The following is a 15,687-nucleotide window of genomic DNA, read 5'->3' as shown; positions in this document are numbered from 1 at the left end:
AAAAGACTCGTCTGCTATTGGCTGTTTTAGCAGCACCAAAGCAAGAATGCGAATACGCGATTTTAAAATGCAGATAACTTTTTGCACTAGCAGGCTGCTTTTAAACATCAAACAAAGACTGTTACCATATGATGCTGCAAATGATATAAAAGAAATATTCCAACTTCAGACGTCGATATTTACACAGCCTTACTACATTTCAACATTTTCCATCATTTGCAGAGCAGAAGGCATCGAAGCAGTCTTCCTTTTTTCCCTCTCCCAGTTCACAGTTGTTATACCTTGGATTGCAAAAGAGAACTGAGAAAACTCTGATGCAGTTGCAAATCCATGTTAGAATTTAGACTATAATTTTTAATCCTTAATTATCAAGTGAGCAATGCACTTTAACCTCATTAAATTTTTAATTTTAATTGTTTGTTCTCATTATGTCCAGCTAAATTATTTTCAAGTATTATCAATTAATTTTATGTACTTTTGATGTTCTACCAATCCTTCTTTTATCTATATCTGGAACGTGAAAATTGTTTATTGTTATAAAACGTGTCTTTTGTAGCTGAAAATCGTTGACTCTCGCAGCAAACCTCTCTTTCGTCTGCAAAAGGTTGCGCCCCATGGCAGAAAAGGAACACGATACACATTTCTCTGAAAATTGCACAATGAAATAGTCCTTGCTTCTAACGCAAAATAAAATGAAAAAATTCGCCTTGACATGTTCCCCAGGCAAAATTCGCACAAAGCAAACGCTTTAGAGTAAGAAACACTGCGGAGTGCGTATAGCTTTGTTTCTCCAACACTGAAGGAGCCTTTCACTCAATATTTAAAGATGTTTTCTTGCTTGCTGCAAATAAATAAGGCGCACTCGAGTGGAGATTTACCCCAGCAGTTGCCAAGGACATTTAATCAACTCTGTAGCTATAAAATCGCGCAGTCCATGCTTCAAAGATGCAATCGGCAAAATCATTTGTACGGTTTCCACTTCTCTCCCATCTCAATAGCACGATCGAGATTCTCAAGTATCATAAACTTGCTGGAGCACTACTAACTACACGTTGAACAAGGATATTGCGATGTATTGTCGAGAGCATTCACTCTGTGAAATAATGAAACTGATTGTGCCCATATACCCAAGAGACAATGGTTGTGCGTTATATTATGTATTCAGATACGAACTAACAGAAATAAACAGCAAAGACGTTAAAAGAGAAGAGAGAATTAGTATTGATTTGAAAATTAGGTCACTGTGGCGTAATGGCACCTGTCCTATATTCCGACGAATGTGCTCCGACGAGAAAGACATAAATATTAAAAACGAAAAACGGTATTTGTGGAAAAATAGGTGGTTCGTCAAAATATGGCGAAAATCGCTCCATGAAACTATTCCTTCTCTAAGCTAACTTTGCAATAACGGTCCATCGTTTCCACTTAATTAATAACATCAACGTTCGGTGGTGCTTTTGACGATGAAAACGCCTCTGGAAAGGAAGGAAATTAATTTCCTCGGCTGCTGACGCAAACAAAAATTGATTTTCAATCACGCAGTCAAGGGCGTTCAGAGTGACAACTCTCTTCATAATCTAGCTTGAGATTAAAATCAAATTTACCTTTATCAAACCATAATTCCCCTTACATATGTGCATGGAACTTAACAGACTCGTTTCAAAATAAATCAATTCAATCGGAAGCAGTGCGATTTATTTAAATGCAAGCAAAATACTGTAAATTTGTTGGAAATTTCACATAACGCAGCTAAAAGTAGATGTTTACAACTCAAGGAAATCGTTCCAAGAAACCATTCTGCGCTCATTTGAAATCCTGATTGGTAAGTGTTTCAATTGAGCATACAGCTGAATTTCCCTTTGCACTTCAAAAATTTAATCTGGAGCCAGGATTTATAAACACTCAATATCAGCGATTTTGCTTCGCGTAAGTACTAATTGTTAGAGGTTAATAAATACTCGATTGTGGGAGTGAAACATGCTTTTGTGTTACTCATCAGACAAGATTCATCCCATCAAACTTTTAAATATAGAAAAATTAGCCGGTCTTGCGTGGGTGGAAGACAGGAATAAACGTAAATTTAGGCGTATTCTCATTTCTTACTTGTAAAAAAACCACTGGCATAATACAGGCAGATCCTTCCGAAAATTTTAGCATGCTTATAATGTTTATCTCTTCCCTTTAATTAATTAAAGTCATTAATGAATGGATTAGAAAAACCTTAAATAAAAACTAACCTGTCAATTCACTGGCCCTCATTTTCCTAATTTAATTTGTCGCGCAAATCACAAAGAGGTAGAGATGAGCATGTACACATTAAGGATGATCCATAGGGAATTTGTTTTGTCAGTTTGTGTAGCTTAAGAATACATCGTACAGCTAAATTACAGCCATGAATGCGACGCGTTTTGTTATTCACGAACTCGCATACTCGTGCTTTGCCGTGTTTGCCTGTTTATTGCGAATAAAAATTATTGACGGCACGTAGGACGGCGCTGCGAGTGTTTTTGAAGGCTATATAGTCTGTCAGTGTCATTGTCAAAATACTCGTATGCGGTATGCGAGCTGTGAGCGCTAATACAGATATGCACCTTATATCCATTCTCTTGTTGAAAATGTTGCATATTTATTTGTTTAGAGCTCCAGACCCCACAAGCGTCATTCGCACTCTACCCCTGATAAAACACAATTTCAAAGCACGTGCTGTGTAGTTGGATATCAGGACGAAACGAAGCGACGGAAAGATTTCTACTTGTTCGAGAGTTGATTTATTTAGAAAAATAGGGCACGCGCGCGCATCTGGAAGTTCTGATGACGACTATTGCGGATACACCGTGAAAACAAGCAACAAACAAGTAGAGGAGGAAAAAGTTTTGATTGATCTAAGGAAAATTCGCATACATGTGAGTTACCAGCTTGGTACATGGCAAGTTAGATTTCTTTTTTGCCATAGTGTGTAACAGTGCGAACACAAAGTAACATTTTTAGAGCGCCGTACAATGTACAACCACATGTGGTGTCATTATGCGAATTTTGAATGAGTGGAAAAGAGACGTCTCAACCATAAAATTTTATGAGAGCAAAATTCATCTTTTTTTGGCGAGGGTATAATTATGTGGCGCTGAACACAGTAGGAATGCGGGGTGCCAATTTGACAAACGCAAAGTTACAAAGTGCGTGGTATTTAACTAGTTGCATAATATGACATAAAAATACAGTTCATCATATTATAGAGAGATTGAAAAACTCATCGAAAAGGAGAAATCCTATCGAGAGTTTCACTCCATTCACATTTCTGCATTTTAGCTGTAATGATGTTGCTTCGTTGAAGCAATTGAATGCGTTTGAATATAGCGCATCTATTTCAGCTGGCGTGGTTTGCTTGTCAGGGTATAATGCTCCATATTGTGCAGAGTAAATTGGGCAATTTAAATGCAATGTAGCAGCCACCGCAGCTATAGCAGGCGACCGATTTCAATTTGCCTCGACTTCCTCGAAACCAACAGTTAAATTGGTTTCCTAAAGCTATAGTCACCTCTGGAAAGCTCCACACACTGATTTCGTTAAATCTTAATATGCCCAACTTGTTATCAAACTTTCCCGTGCAACCATCATAAATTCGAGCATGAGATCGATAGAGCAAAGTGAAAAGGGGATCAAAATTAATGTTCATCCATGTTTCACATCCAATCATCACGAAAAACCACAAATTTTATAAATATTCAGATATACTGAAGTTTCTCTTTTGAGATTTTTCGCGGTACAAAAGCAGCTGATTCCGGCCGCGAGATATTTTTTCTTTCTATTTAAACCTTCATTCTGATCAAAAATCCCGTGAGAATAGAGCCATTTGTTTTCTAGAAGCTATGAATAATATATCATGCACCACAGCAAATAATTTCATTTCACGCTAAAACACACTCACACATGTGGTATAAATTGCGCATTTTCCGGTGCCTCCTAATTAATTCACGGCAGACCGATAATGTGAAGATAGCAAACTACTCTCACTTGGCTGCGATATATTTTCCTTGAAATGCATGCACTTGAAGTCTAAAGCATTGGTAGTTGTTCAGAACTATGTTAAAGAGCTCATTTAAAACCTCTCTTCTTCGTGGAAGCTAACATGGTTCAGACATTTTCAAAGAGAGTAGCAGTTTTGAATGAGTGAACAGGGTCTTCATTTCATCTAAGAGGAAACAATTTCAAAGAGGGACGGAAAAAAATGAAGTAAAATGTTATTTCAAATTATGGCAGTCAACAAAGAGTTGGGTTCATTACATTATTATGAGTGACTTTATAAATTTTAACTTGCTTTTGAGGGTATCAAATTCTCTTATGAATGAAAATTTGTGCTCCAAGGACTGAGGGAACTTCACAAGTTTTTTGTTTATTAACTGAAAAATGCAGGCGCAGGTTATTTGACTCTTTTTTATTATATCATGTATGTTCACTTTGTTCACATTTCGTTCAAAGCACTACAATATTAATACCTAAATTTGCAGCATGTTGATCTTTTGTCACTTGCAGGGTCATAAAATTGACTCGCTCCAAGTGGCATTCCTTACTCAATCTAGCAAAATTTATGAAATTGGCATTTTTTAAGTTATCATTGTGTTTTTGGGAAAAAGCAATCTAGTATTCATCTTGCAATTTAAACAGCGCGTTCATGATAGGACTTAAATAAAGGGTTACTGCGTAAAGTATGAAGATTTGAAATCCATAACAACCATTAATCAGTCAGGATTACAAAAAAAATACATAATATTGTCTTTGCAACAGTATAAAAATGGGTGTAAGTACAAAGAAATTATGATCTTTCTGCATATGTTTCAAAATGCCACTCTCGTTCCTTGTATAATATAGAAGTTGTATTTATGCAATCAATATTGGCGAAAGAAAATATTTTCAATTGTACTTGTTGCTACTTTAAAAAAGTGACATACCACTGTTCAATTAAAATCGCCAATTTATTTGCAATATTGGAACTAGAAAATGATTATATCTCACTTAACCTTATAATGCATACTTAATAAAAAAGAAAACGCTTTTTTCAAAACGCAGTCATCTTATTTCCCAAAGGAAGGCTACTTGCATAAAATTGGGGGGAATCAGGTAAAAACCGATGGCAAAACAGGTAATCACATTCAAGGTTATGCACAGCTAAAGTTACTTGAAATGAAAATCGAGAAGGAATGCGGTATCAATGAAGGAAGACATTGAGAAGAGATACAACATGTCTCCCTACTTACACCCCCTCTTTGAAATAAAAATACGTTAACCATAAAGTTTTGATTTAAATAATAAAATGAATCTTAATACTTAGTTGGATAAGCTAGAGGAAGCATCTGGTGTTGATTGAGATGAGATTCCACTATGAGAGCAGGAAGCGGACGCTTCATTTGAGTTTGAGCTCTTTTGCAGATATCTGTAGGGTGCAAACGTGAGACAGTCAATATTTTACTAAGTTTGAGACTAAAATTACCTCCGTCTAGCTTGGTGGACTAATGCCTCTCTCCTCTTGGCTAAACTCCTCTGCCTCTCAGATGCTTCATCAGAGAAGGTGACTGGAGACAAGGGATCTGTTGTTGTATCTGTAGGGTTTTCTTCTAACCATCCAGAACTGGAACAGATAATTTAAAATTTACATATTGAAAAATCTGTATTTTATCTTTAAGTAGGTAACTCTTATTTAATTTGAAGATTTTCTTTGATAGATGAAAAATTGGCAACAAAATAAACGTTATATTATTAAAGTCCTATCTTGCATGCATCTGGACTATCAATTTTAATCAAGAAAACATACTCGCAAATTTGAATAATACTCAATCATCTCATTGAAAGCAAAATACTAATTTGGGAAACACTGCTGCAGTTTTTTTCTGATCACCAACAAAGCAAACTCAATTGTGGGAAGGCATGACGGTGGGAGAAACTCACTATTGAGATGGTGGTTCTTGAGCTGGCTCTGGAGCTGGCTGAGTCTCCTCCATGTCAGGGTTGAACATTGGCGCGGGAGGCAACAATCTACCCTCCAAGATGTTCTCAACTGTCAGTTCAGCCGAATGAGAAAGCCTCAAGTCAGCAACCAACACCCACAGTGGATAGTGAGGGAACATTTGCTGGACTTGCAGAGCCATGTTGTGCAACTGGGATGAAGAATTCAACTCTGTGTGTCCGCCTAACTGCGAGTGAGCAGCTTCAACCGAAAAACTGGGCAGCCACGAAACGTACCGAGATCCTGAAAGGCATAAATTTAGTGCTGAGTAAAATTACAGTTCAGATTTAAGCTGCTAACACTTCAATATGTCTCATAAAACAATGAGGAATTATCATAACATTACAAGGATTAAACTTGAAATGTGAGAAAATGAAAAAAATTTAACTAAAAATAGATAGTGCAAAGTGCAATGGTAACTCCCATTGGAAAACAAACAAGGAATGGATGGATAAAAAATTGAACTAATTGCAAAAGAAAAAATATTGCAACATGATGTGCTTGAAACTTACACCAGCTGTTTCAGTCCAGCAGGCCTAATCAACAGTACCTCAAAACAAAATTCATACCACAGTATTTTGAGCCCCCCCCCCCATTCCTCATTATTTTGCCTGAAGGAAATCTAATTAATCTAAGCTCAAAGGTCATAAAATAAACAATAGGTTCCTGTCAATGTCGGCAGGAAAATAAGTTTAAAATTACCATCAAAATGGAAGACTTGTGCATTGTTGTTTATTTGCTGCGGCTGGTCTCTCTGATCAGGCTCAAGGAGAGTGTCATGATCTCTTATACTGCCGACAAGACCTCCCAAAACATTGCCCAGCAACCCGACAACCCCTGTGGAGCCGGCAGCGCCACTTGACGGGTTCGAGTCCCCAATTGAGAGTGTGATTCTGCAGGTTGGACACGATGGATCTTGCTCCAACCAAGATTGTAAGCACCACCTGATTTAAGCAAAATTAGAGAGGTTTTCATGGATTTCTGAATAGTTAAAAAAATCTTACGAGTGGAATAAATGTGAACAAGGCAGTTTCCTTGCAGTGTAAAGTCTTTCCCAACAAATGGCGCAATCATCATCAAGAGTCTTCAATTCCTCTTTTGTTGCTGATGGGAAACTAAAATCACGGGTTGCAGAATATCATAAACTACCACTTAAAACTTTGAATCTACATCAGTATTAAAAGAATTAATGAAATTCATAAAATTTACTTCTGATGAATTTATTGAAAGTCATGCAAAAATTAGATATCAATTGAGAAGCATAATGGCTACATACTGTTTTTTCATATAAGCCTGCAATCTTAATCTGTGGCGATGTCGGGCTAGTCTGGCTTTCAGCTGGTGCAGTAGCAGTCGAAGCTGCATGCAAATGACCAGAGAAGCCATCGAGAGAAGGATGTTGCACCAGAGAAGCATGTGGACGTGGTGCAGCAGGTCTAGCAGCAGAGCCGCCAGCTCAAACAACAATTCCAGGTAATATGAGGCACCGCCACCGCGCACCCACCATCTGGGGGAATATCTGCAATTTTATTTATTTGTTTTAAAATGGCAATATGCAAGCTTACTTTTGACTAGAGGCTGTGCTTCCGGTCCCATCAGATGCAAAGTTATCGCGCAAGGAACTGTCCGTGTTCTTTTCTTCGCCACTTTTTTCATTTAGTTTGTGTCGGGCCTGGCCTTTGGCCGCTTGCAGTTTCACATTAGGGAAGAAGTGGTGCACAGGGTTTGAGGAATGAGCCACATCGTACAGATGCAGCAAATAGCGCAGCATTGTTTGCAGCGTTCGCAGAGTCAGCAGGATGCACTGCAAGTGGAATTAAGAGATTGCGATTTATCGGTATTGGAATCAAGACGGGATTACCTCTGCAGCCATGAATGCAAACGTGTTGAGGGATATTAGAAGGCCGACTGCGACGCAAACTAATAGCATGGCCCCGGAGGCCAGTAAAATTGCAGCAAGTAAAGCTAGTAGGCGGACGTGTCTCCATCTTTCGCGGCCTGGGCTCACAGACAAACTCAGCTGAAAATATGAGAATAATGTAAATAACCAGTCCTACATCTCCAAAATACGGTTTAAAACTTGATTATTATTTTGAGCTAGCTCTTAAAATAAAAAAATATTTCATGAAGCAATTTAGTGTCAAAATCTCGAATGATTCAGAAATTAAGAAAATGGGTTTCCTGGTTTCATCCGAAAATGGAATGCCCACAGTGAACTACAAAAAAATAGCTGCCGAATGTAAAGGCCTGAAATTGGAGTTCCTGAGAGGTCACCGTCAAACAATTTAAGATATTTGTATATGTTTCCAAGTTTTGATGTAATAATAAGTACAAATACCAATCAACCTTGAGGAGAAGTTATTTTTAAGTTGTAATGAAACATGACTTATCTTTATGTGATTTGTTTGAAAATATGTTGCTGAAATGTTAAACAAACCAATGATATAATAAGGGCAATATTATGGTATTTAAAAATACAGTGCATTATTTTCCTTGCTTTTTTATTTTTATTTTGTCCTCTTTTAATTATTATTCATGAGAATGTTCGCCAAGGAAGCAACAACTTAATAATATTAGTACTGATAGGTACTCAGGAAAATTTTTACATCCATAATGTTATTTTTGCATTAATTACTTGAAATGAATTTGTTGAACTTGTTGTGTGAGAAATTAACATGCAATTAAAAAGTAAGGTTGTTAAGAAATTAATTCAACTTTGCTCAAGAAAGGCTAAATCTTACAAAAGTAAAATAGTGATCACCATTCCACATTTTGGTCCTTTAAATGATTTATTTAACTGTTCTTTCAAAATTTACCTTAAATGACCATTTGATTCAACAGCATGGACCCTTGCGAAACCAAACTGGTTTTATATTTCAAATTATTTATTTATTGCAATGCAACGAATTTTCATCAAGTGCCTTTCTGTGTCTTCAAAGAGAGGAAAATTGGATGGATTTACCCAATAGTGCTTGTTTTTTTACACCACTCCATTTCAGGTATTAAGGCATCTCAAGTGATCCCACATTCGGGAAAACCAGTTCTTCCATGACATAAACATCCGATTTTATGGCTTGAAAAAGTAGACATTACTCACATATTCAGCCCGTTCCCTGGCCAATTGAGCCAGGTGGTGAAGGAAGCCAAGCAAGGTGAACCACGAGCACCAGAGAACCACCTCCTCCAGCTTCTGCACGCTCAGGACGCCGAAGATGAAGATGAATTTGTAGAAGACGAAATTCCAAAAGGTGTCTTTGATGGCGTTGCTCTCAGAGACTCGAAGCTCGCCAAACACAGCGCTCTGTATGCACTTTCCCAGCAACACCAGCACGCAATAGGCCATGTTCACCAATGGCTAAATTCAAAATTAAAATAGTTATCATAGGGGGTTGAGTTTCACATTTATTCTCGAATGATCAAAAAATTTGTCAAGTATGAATTGAAAGATTTGTAATATTTGTTGTAACTATAAACAAAAAAATGAGACTATGCATGAATTTATTGCTCTAAATTTTGAGATACAAAATATTCTAAAAACAAATTAAGTTAAAAGCTTTCAACGCGTGATATTAAATATTTTAACGTTTCATTAACAAAACAATCGTCATTTTTCAAAATTTCCAGTATGTTTTCAGACCGGCTATATCTGGGTGTGAATCGAATGATTCTAATGTCATTAACCCTAAGAAACGAGCTCAAACCAGCAATCTGCTCTCTGATAGCGTTACATAATAATTATTAATAAGGATGGAATCAGAACAATAACAAAACTATCTGTGTGTGTTGTTCATTTGTGTATTATGCAGGAGCATATTCCAGCAGCAAAATAAGGAAATTGTCTCGATCAGCTGCATCAAAATAGGTTGACACGCAATCCATATAAATATATAAGTGACATCACGCCCAAAAAGGGTCAAAATCAAAGTTCACTCAATTGGGCTGTCAAAAATAAACACACTGCGATTGCAGCATTCCCGTATAAATATTTATCCAATAGCGGTTTCAATGCTCACCCAGATGCAGAAGGGTTCGTGGATCATGAATGTTAGGATGGCCGAACACCGCCTGCCGAAGACCCAGCACAGGGTGGCCAGGTCAAGCTGGCCTTCGGCCAGGGGCGGCTGGTGCTCGAGGTCGAGCTGGTGGGCGTTCTGGACCGCATAGTAGAGGCTGCAGGCGAGCAGGGACACGCTGACCGCCGTGTACGCGGGCAGCGAGGGCAGGGGTAGTCTGTCCAACAGCACCACCGGCATCCTCAGCTCAGGGCATGGCGACCTTCAGGCTGCTGCCATAGCTGCTGTCACTCTGCACGGGACGGACACTGGACACCTTTTCTTATTTTCGGCCACCGATCGCTTGCTTGCTCAGTTGCTTGATTTTACGCACAGCTGAATACGCGGCGTTGCCAGCTCCCTTGTCGAGTGGTCGAGGCTACTCGCTCAGTCCTGCCAACAGAACGGCAACTTAAGATTGTCTGTGTGTGTCTGTAAAAGAAGCACGACTGAATTGCTAGCCAATTAGCTTGATTGCCGGTGTTTCTACACTCAATTTCGTTAGCTTCTAGAATGAGCGGGCGCGTTCGCTGACCGCGGTCGCGGTCTGCCTATGATTTTGTTTACCGCCAGCTGGGCGGCGGCGGCACCGTTCATTATGCAACCGGGAGTGCGTTGGTACCATGGGGGTGGTATACACCATGAATGACAGGGGTTCTTGGTCCGAAAAGACGAATGGGGGAGCTCATGAATGTGACTGCAAAAGTGAAGCGCGCGCAGTTGATTAGGGAAATAAGAATGGTTATGCGATCAAGCATGAAACTGTCGCGAAGAGTGGAGTAATGTTTCGAATAATGAAGCATGAGAAGGTGTTGAAACGAGAAAATTGCCTAGTGCCGTTTAGCACGTGCACTTTTTCATTCGTTTTTGTGCAAGTGAATAAGTGATGGCTTTTGATGCCATCATTTTTATTACTCTTTGGTGTTTACTTGCTCTGTACTGCAGGCTGCAGGTAATAATTATTGTTATTTACACTCATTATTTTGTTTTGCTTCACTGTTCAAGAAATTATTAAAATAACACATCAATGGTGATTAATAATAAGAAAACTGTGACCATGAATTTTTATGCAATTATCTAAGATCAACATAAATTTGTTAGTTGTATGCCGGGTTTAATTTAAAATTAACTTTTTACGTGTACTTGAACTTTATCACTGTTGCGTGCTGTGGGTTGTACCTCGTTCTATTTTTAGTAACAAGTGAGGACACCTTTTTTGCAAAAGAAAATTCTTTGAGCGCAATTTTTAGGCATTATAATCAGAAGAGTAATAAAGAGGCCTCGATATAATGCAAAAAACATCTTATCACGTTTTACGATCTGAAACATCCGATGTTACAACAAGTTATCACAGAGAGTTTGGCATCAATCAAATTTTAATGAAGGAATTTAATTTTCTTTTTTTCCCCCTTAAGAAAATATACAGTAAAACAGGAATAGCATGTTATTCGCTTTAAATATTAATCAGGACACTTCACCTAAATTTTTTTACAAAGTTATTTAAACCTTATTGCTTTGAAAAACTTGATAATTTTTCAGTAATAATAATCAATAATTTAAAAATAAGACTTCAAGCAATAGCATTTTAGAACTATCTACACTTTCGTTAATTACAAGTGGCATGGAACGAATGTTAACTGCACAGTTTGTCAATAGACTTGTATGTATTCGTCCACGAGTAAAAACTGAAAACGTCTAGAATTATCTTTGTTAAGTAACCTGTAGTTTCGGCGAGCGATCGTATCCGTCTTGAGGCACCGCACAGTCACTTTTCACCGGCACATTGAAACTGGCCACGAATTCAGAAATATTCACAGAGAAGAGTGTGAGCACACAGCACAGCAGCTGAAACCCATTCTCTGGGAAGTGGCGCGCACGCCGAGCGAGAGAGGCGCGGACTCGATGCTGGGACGGGACACACACTCACTACTACTAACTTGGAACACACGCACTCCCCCGCAAAAGGAGGCTCTCTGCACGCCGAACAAAAGTCTGGCAATAAAGTTAGCAGCCAAATAATGCTGGCGTCTGCCGCTCGCGAATATGAAAGTACGGCTATCAAAGGCGCTTCTTTTTTAGAGCAAGGCCGCCCTGCACCTTGCCTCTTATGAAACTGCCAGCAGCAGCAGCAGCGTTGCAAGACTTGTTTACGCTCCTCAGGTCCATTCTATTCTCGCGCGCGCTTGACACTCCGCCGGCTGGCTAATACTTTAGAACAATAAAACGCTCCTGTGTGTAATTGCATTAACCCTTCGACCACCGTTCGCGCCTTTGCCGACGTGTGCGTCACACGTATTGATGGCCGTTTGCAAGGTTTCTGCAGTTTTTTTTTTGTGTGAGCCTCGCTGACGTATAAATGTGCTCAATTTGTTTCGCCTCAATAGCGAGACAGTTTTGTTTGTTTGTTTTTTGCTTACATAATTTTACACACCGATAAACGCTTCAGGGATAGGACTGCATGTTTCAATATCTTTTCAGTTACAATTAACAATCATTTAAAATTATATAATGGTAAAAATGCATTTTTGGGATTAGGCATCGTGCAAGGCGCTAATAAACATAAATAAACAAATAAAACGGAAGAGTAAGTTAGTATGATTTCTTATATTTTTAAAATGGGTTCAATAAAATTTTCAAAAATATCAACCTCCTACTCCCAGGAATAGATTAATTAATTAATGCCGGGAATCTGGCTTTTTAAAATGATCATTCCTATTGGTATCGATCAGTCCGCATCCTGCATCTTCTTTGCTTGTAGGAAGGTGCGGCGATGAACTAACTTGACGCGATCGTTTTCAATTTTCTCTAAGGTTTCTTGACTTGTATGCCAACTCCATGCAAATCATATTATTAAACAATAAAATTCAATGCCAAAACAAACGAATACCTTTCCGAAGAACTGTCTAGAAGAAGCACGACTCGCTCTCTTCCTGGTTCGCCTTGCAAATGATGATCTTCTTTTCTGCACGCTCTACATTTTCGGTCTACCTGCCTCTGCGTGAAGCTTGAGCGTAATCTTAAAATAATAACTGGATGTCCTTAAGGTTGTTCAGGGCGTGCGTATTTTAAAATTTCCTTGTTTACCTTGAAATTTTTCCTAATTAAATAATAAACAATTATTTTATAATCAATTTATAGTGCCGATGAAAATTAAATCATTGCCATTTTAAGTTCCTGCTCATTATGCGTTGATGTCATTCACAGTAAATTTAAAATTAGCCTTGAAATAGTTCATTTTTGAAAAAATATAGAGTGGTTGAAACACAGGCCAAAAATATTAGATTGTAATATTAAGTCGCGTACGACTATACCAACATTTAGGACCGCCGCCGAGTGAAAGGCACCGCCGTCCGGGGGCAGAACATTGTTCGTAGGGTCAGCGAATTTTAGATTTTGATTAACATTGCATGAAGTTGTGGGGCACTCGCAGACTACCCTTGTAAAGAATTTGATCTTATCTTGACTGGATAATAAATAAATATAGGCCGTGATATTAAAATCTCTCAAAATTATTAAGAACTAATTTTCCTTTATTATTAATTGGTTCCTCGCTAATTGTCAGGGCTGCTCACCTGTGATGATTCGCCATGTCGTAAATTTCGTTTTGGGATTTGAAGTAGCTTTTATCTTACGATTAAAGTAACAATAAGGGGGAGAGAAAGTACACTCCATAAAGATGAGGCTGAAGCCAGCAACTAACATGCAGCAGCGGACCACATTAAGAGCGGAATATAAGACCCAGCAATGATAAACTCTTTTTTCTGATAGCATTTTAAATGTAAATAAATACATATAGTTGTACACCGATGGTGTCCAATAAAATAAATAATATAAGTGTCTTGTTTGAACCATTCATTGAACTTTATTAGCTTCCTGTATTTCACACTGCAATAAACTAACAGTCAACATTTACTCAACGCGTGAGGTATATTTAACTTTTCCACCTTCAATCGATAAATTGATAACATAATAGCTAAAATTTCTTTTTTATTTGTGGGGACTGCTGGCGTCGAAACTGGTGCAATTGTCGTCGTGACTGGTGCTATCGTTGTGGTAGTGGTAACAGGCGTAATTGAATCGCAATTTGTAATATTTTTCACAATATTACATATATGGACATTTATTTTTGTTTATTTTGTCTTGTAGAGCCGGCTGTGGCATACTCATGAAATATAGGTGCGTTTTTAGGTAGGCTTTTTGACAAAAATGTCGTATTGATTTATATTATATTTTAACATATTTTGTATTTTTATCTCATGAAACAGGGTGGACAGGATTCGCCGAGACTGGTCGAGTTTGATTATATAACTATGAAGTCAACGAGGATAAAGTCATGTTATTTTTTACTTCTCAAGAAATACGTAACATTATTTTTTGACCCACCACACGCAGTTCGTGAAATTCGATGGCATGTGCTCGTTGATGGCATTGGTTTCAACCGTTTTAACAAATATAAAAATTAAAATGGAGTCTACAAAATTTATCCCAAATTAATTTCACAGTGGAAAGAATAATAAAACTGGAATATGATGAAGTCATGTCAATTTTGGTTAAAAAAATTGTGATTAGGTGAATAGATTGCACTGCGCGATTGTTCTGCCAGAGACATATATTTATATATATATTAATGTTGTCGTGCGAGGATACAGAGACAGAGGCGCCAAAACTCATCAACCACACCAAACCTTAACGTAACATCTCTCACATGAGGAGGTACCGGCGAGATTAATTCGAATTCAAACCAGCGAATCAGTTTGTTCCTTCTCCCGCGTCGCCGCGAGCACCCCGCAACTTCGTGCAATATTAACCAAAACTGCAAATTCGGCAGCGCGCGTCCTTTACTAAAATATCTCTCATGGGCGGACACCGCCGTCTCCGTGGACAATTAGGGGTTCTGGGAGATTCAGCCAGTGACCGGGCAATTGCAGCACAATGTATTATTATGCCCTTGCAGGTAGGGGATCTTTTTTCAATCTTTAGATACATTTTGCACACTTTCTTGGCATCTTTCACTTCAATTTTGCTATTATATAATATCAGTAAAAGGCATCTTGCCCATTCGGAGCCCATCAAAAGAACCGTAATTCTTTTTTACAGTCCCATCTATGATAAACAGTTTATGCAAATATTTCCGCAACTTCATGCGAGCGCCACAAAATTTCACTTGCACACTGTGATTTTCCCGGTTAAATTTACATACCATTAATACTGGAGCCTAAGCAGCAATTATTATCGGATGGTTGCCAACTATCTTGAACCAATAACTATAAGTTTCATTTTTCTCAGCAAAATTCTATAATATAGGGAATATTCTATAAAAAATAAACGTCACATTGATTAATTCGTTTCATTAAATAGTTTATTCCTATATTAGCGCAGCGCCATTAAATAAAAATTGGCATTAAAATTAAAATCAGATTTTTAAAAAAAAAATGCAACGATATAGACACAAAAACTCAATCGCTAACACCATCGAATTAAAAATTTTCAACTCCTGATTTGTATTTTCATCATGCAATGTGCATGAATTCAAAGTTTTTGATGAAATCGTAGCATCCTTAGAGTTTGGTGGAATGTTTAATTTTGACCGGTCAAAATTAAACTGCTGTAAATATGCACCAAATCGATAGCATCCTG

At 38.0% G+C, this 15,687-nt stretch overlaps 1 protein-coding gene across 3 annotated transcripts; it reads right to left on the bottom strand.

The window, feature by feature from the left end:
- Nucleotides 1-4,413: 4,413 nt before the first annotated feature.
- LOC135939245 (E3 ubiquitin-protein ligase AMFR-like) lies at nucleotides 4,414-13,035 on the bottom strand. 3 transcript variants are annotated; one of them, XM_065483522.1, is made up of 11 exons: nucleotides 12,938-13,035; nucleotides 10,012-10,443; nucleotides 9,096-9,353; nucleotides 7,860-8,018; nucleotides 7,564-7,802; nucleotides 7,275-7,517; nucleotides 7,003-7,113; nucleotides 6,701-6,942; nucleotides 5,941-6,241; nucleotides 5,486-5,623; nucleotides 4,414-5,428 (listed from the first exon to the last, which is right to left on the bottom strand). In XM_065483522.1, exons 2-11 carry the CDS (start codon nucleotides 10,249-10,251, stop codon nucleotides 5,323-5,325), a joined length of 2,037 nt encoding a protein of 678 aa, XP_065339594.1. In that variant the 5' UTR covers nucleotides 10,252-10,443; nucleotides 12,938-13,035; the 3' UTR covers nucleotides 4,414-5,322. The 3 variants fall into 3 exon arrangements, with proteins under 3 accessions (XP_065339594.1, XP_065339592.1, XP_065339595.1); XM_065483520.1 differs by lacking the exon at nucleotides 12,938-13,035 and adding an exon at nucleotides 11,770-12,213; XM_065483523.1 differs by lacking the exon at nucleotides 12,938-13,035 and adding an exon at nucleotides 11,770-12,209 and having other exon boundaries at nucleotides 7,275-7,505.
- Nucleotides 13,036-15,687: the final 2,652 nt, after the last annotated feature.

Source organism: Cloeon dipterum, chromosome 3 (genome assembly GCF_949628265.1).
Source record: "Cloeon dipterum chromosome 3, ieCloDipt1.1, whole genome shotgun sequence".
NCBI classification, from domain to species: domain Eukaryota; kingdom Metazoa; phylum Arthropoda; class Insecta; order Ephemeroptera; family Baetidae; genus Cloeon; species Cloeon dipterum.
Note: the sequence above shows the minus strand (reverse complement) of the source record. Positions and strands in the feature narration are given on the sequence as shown.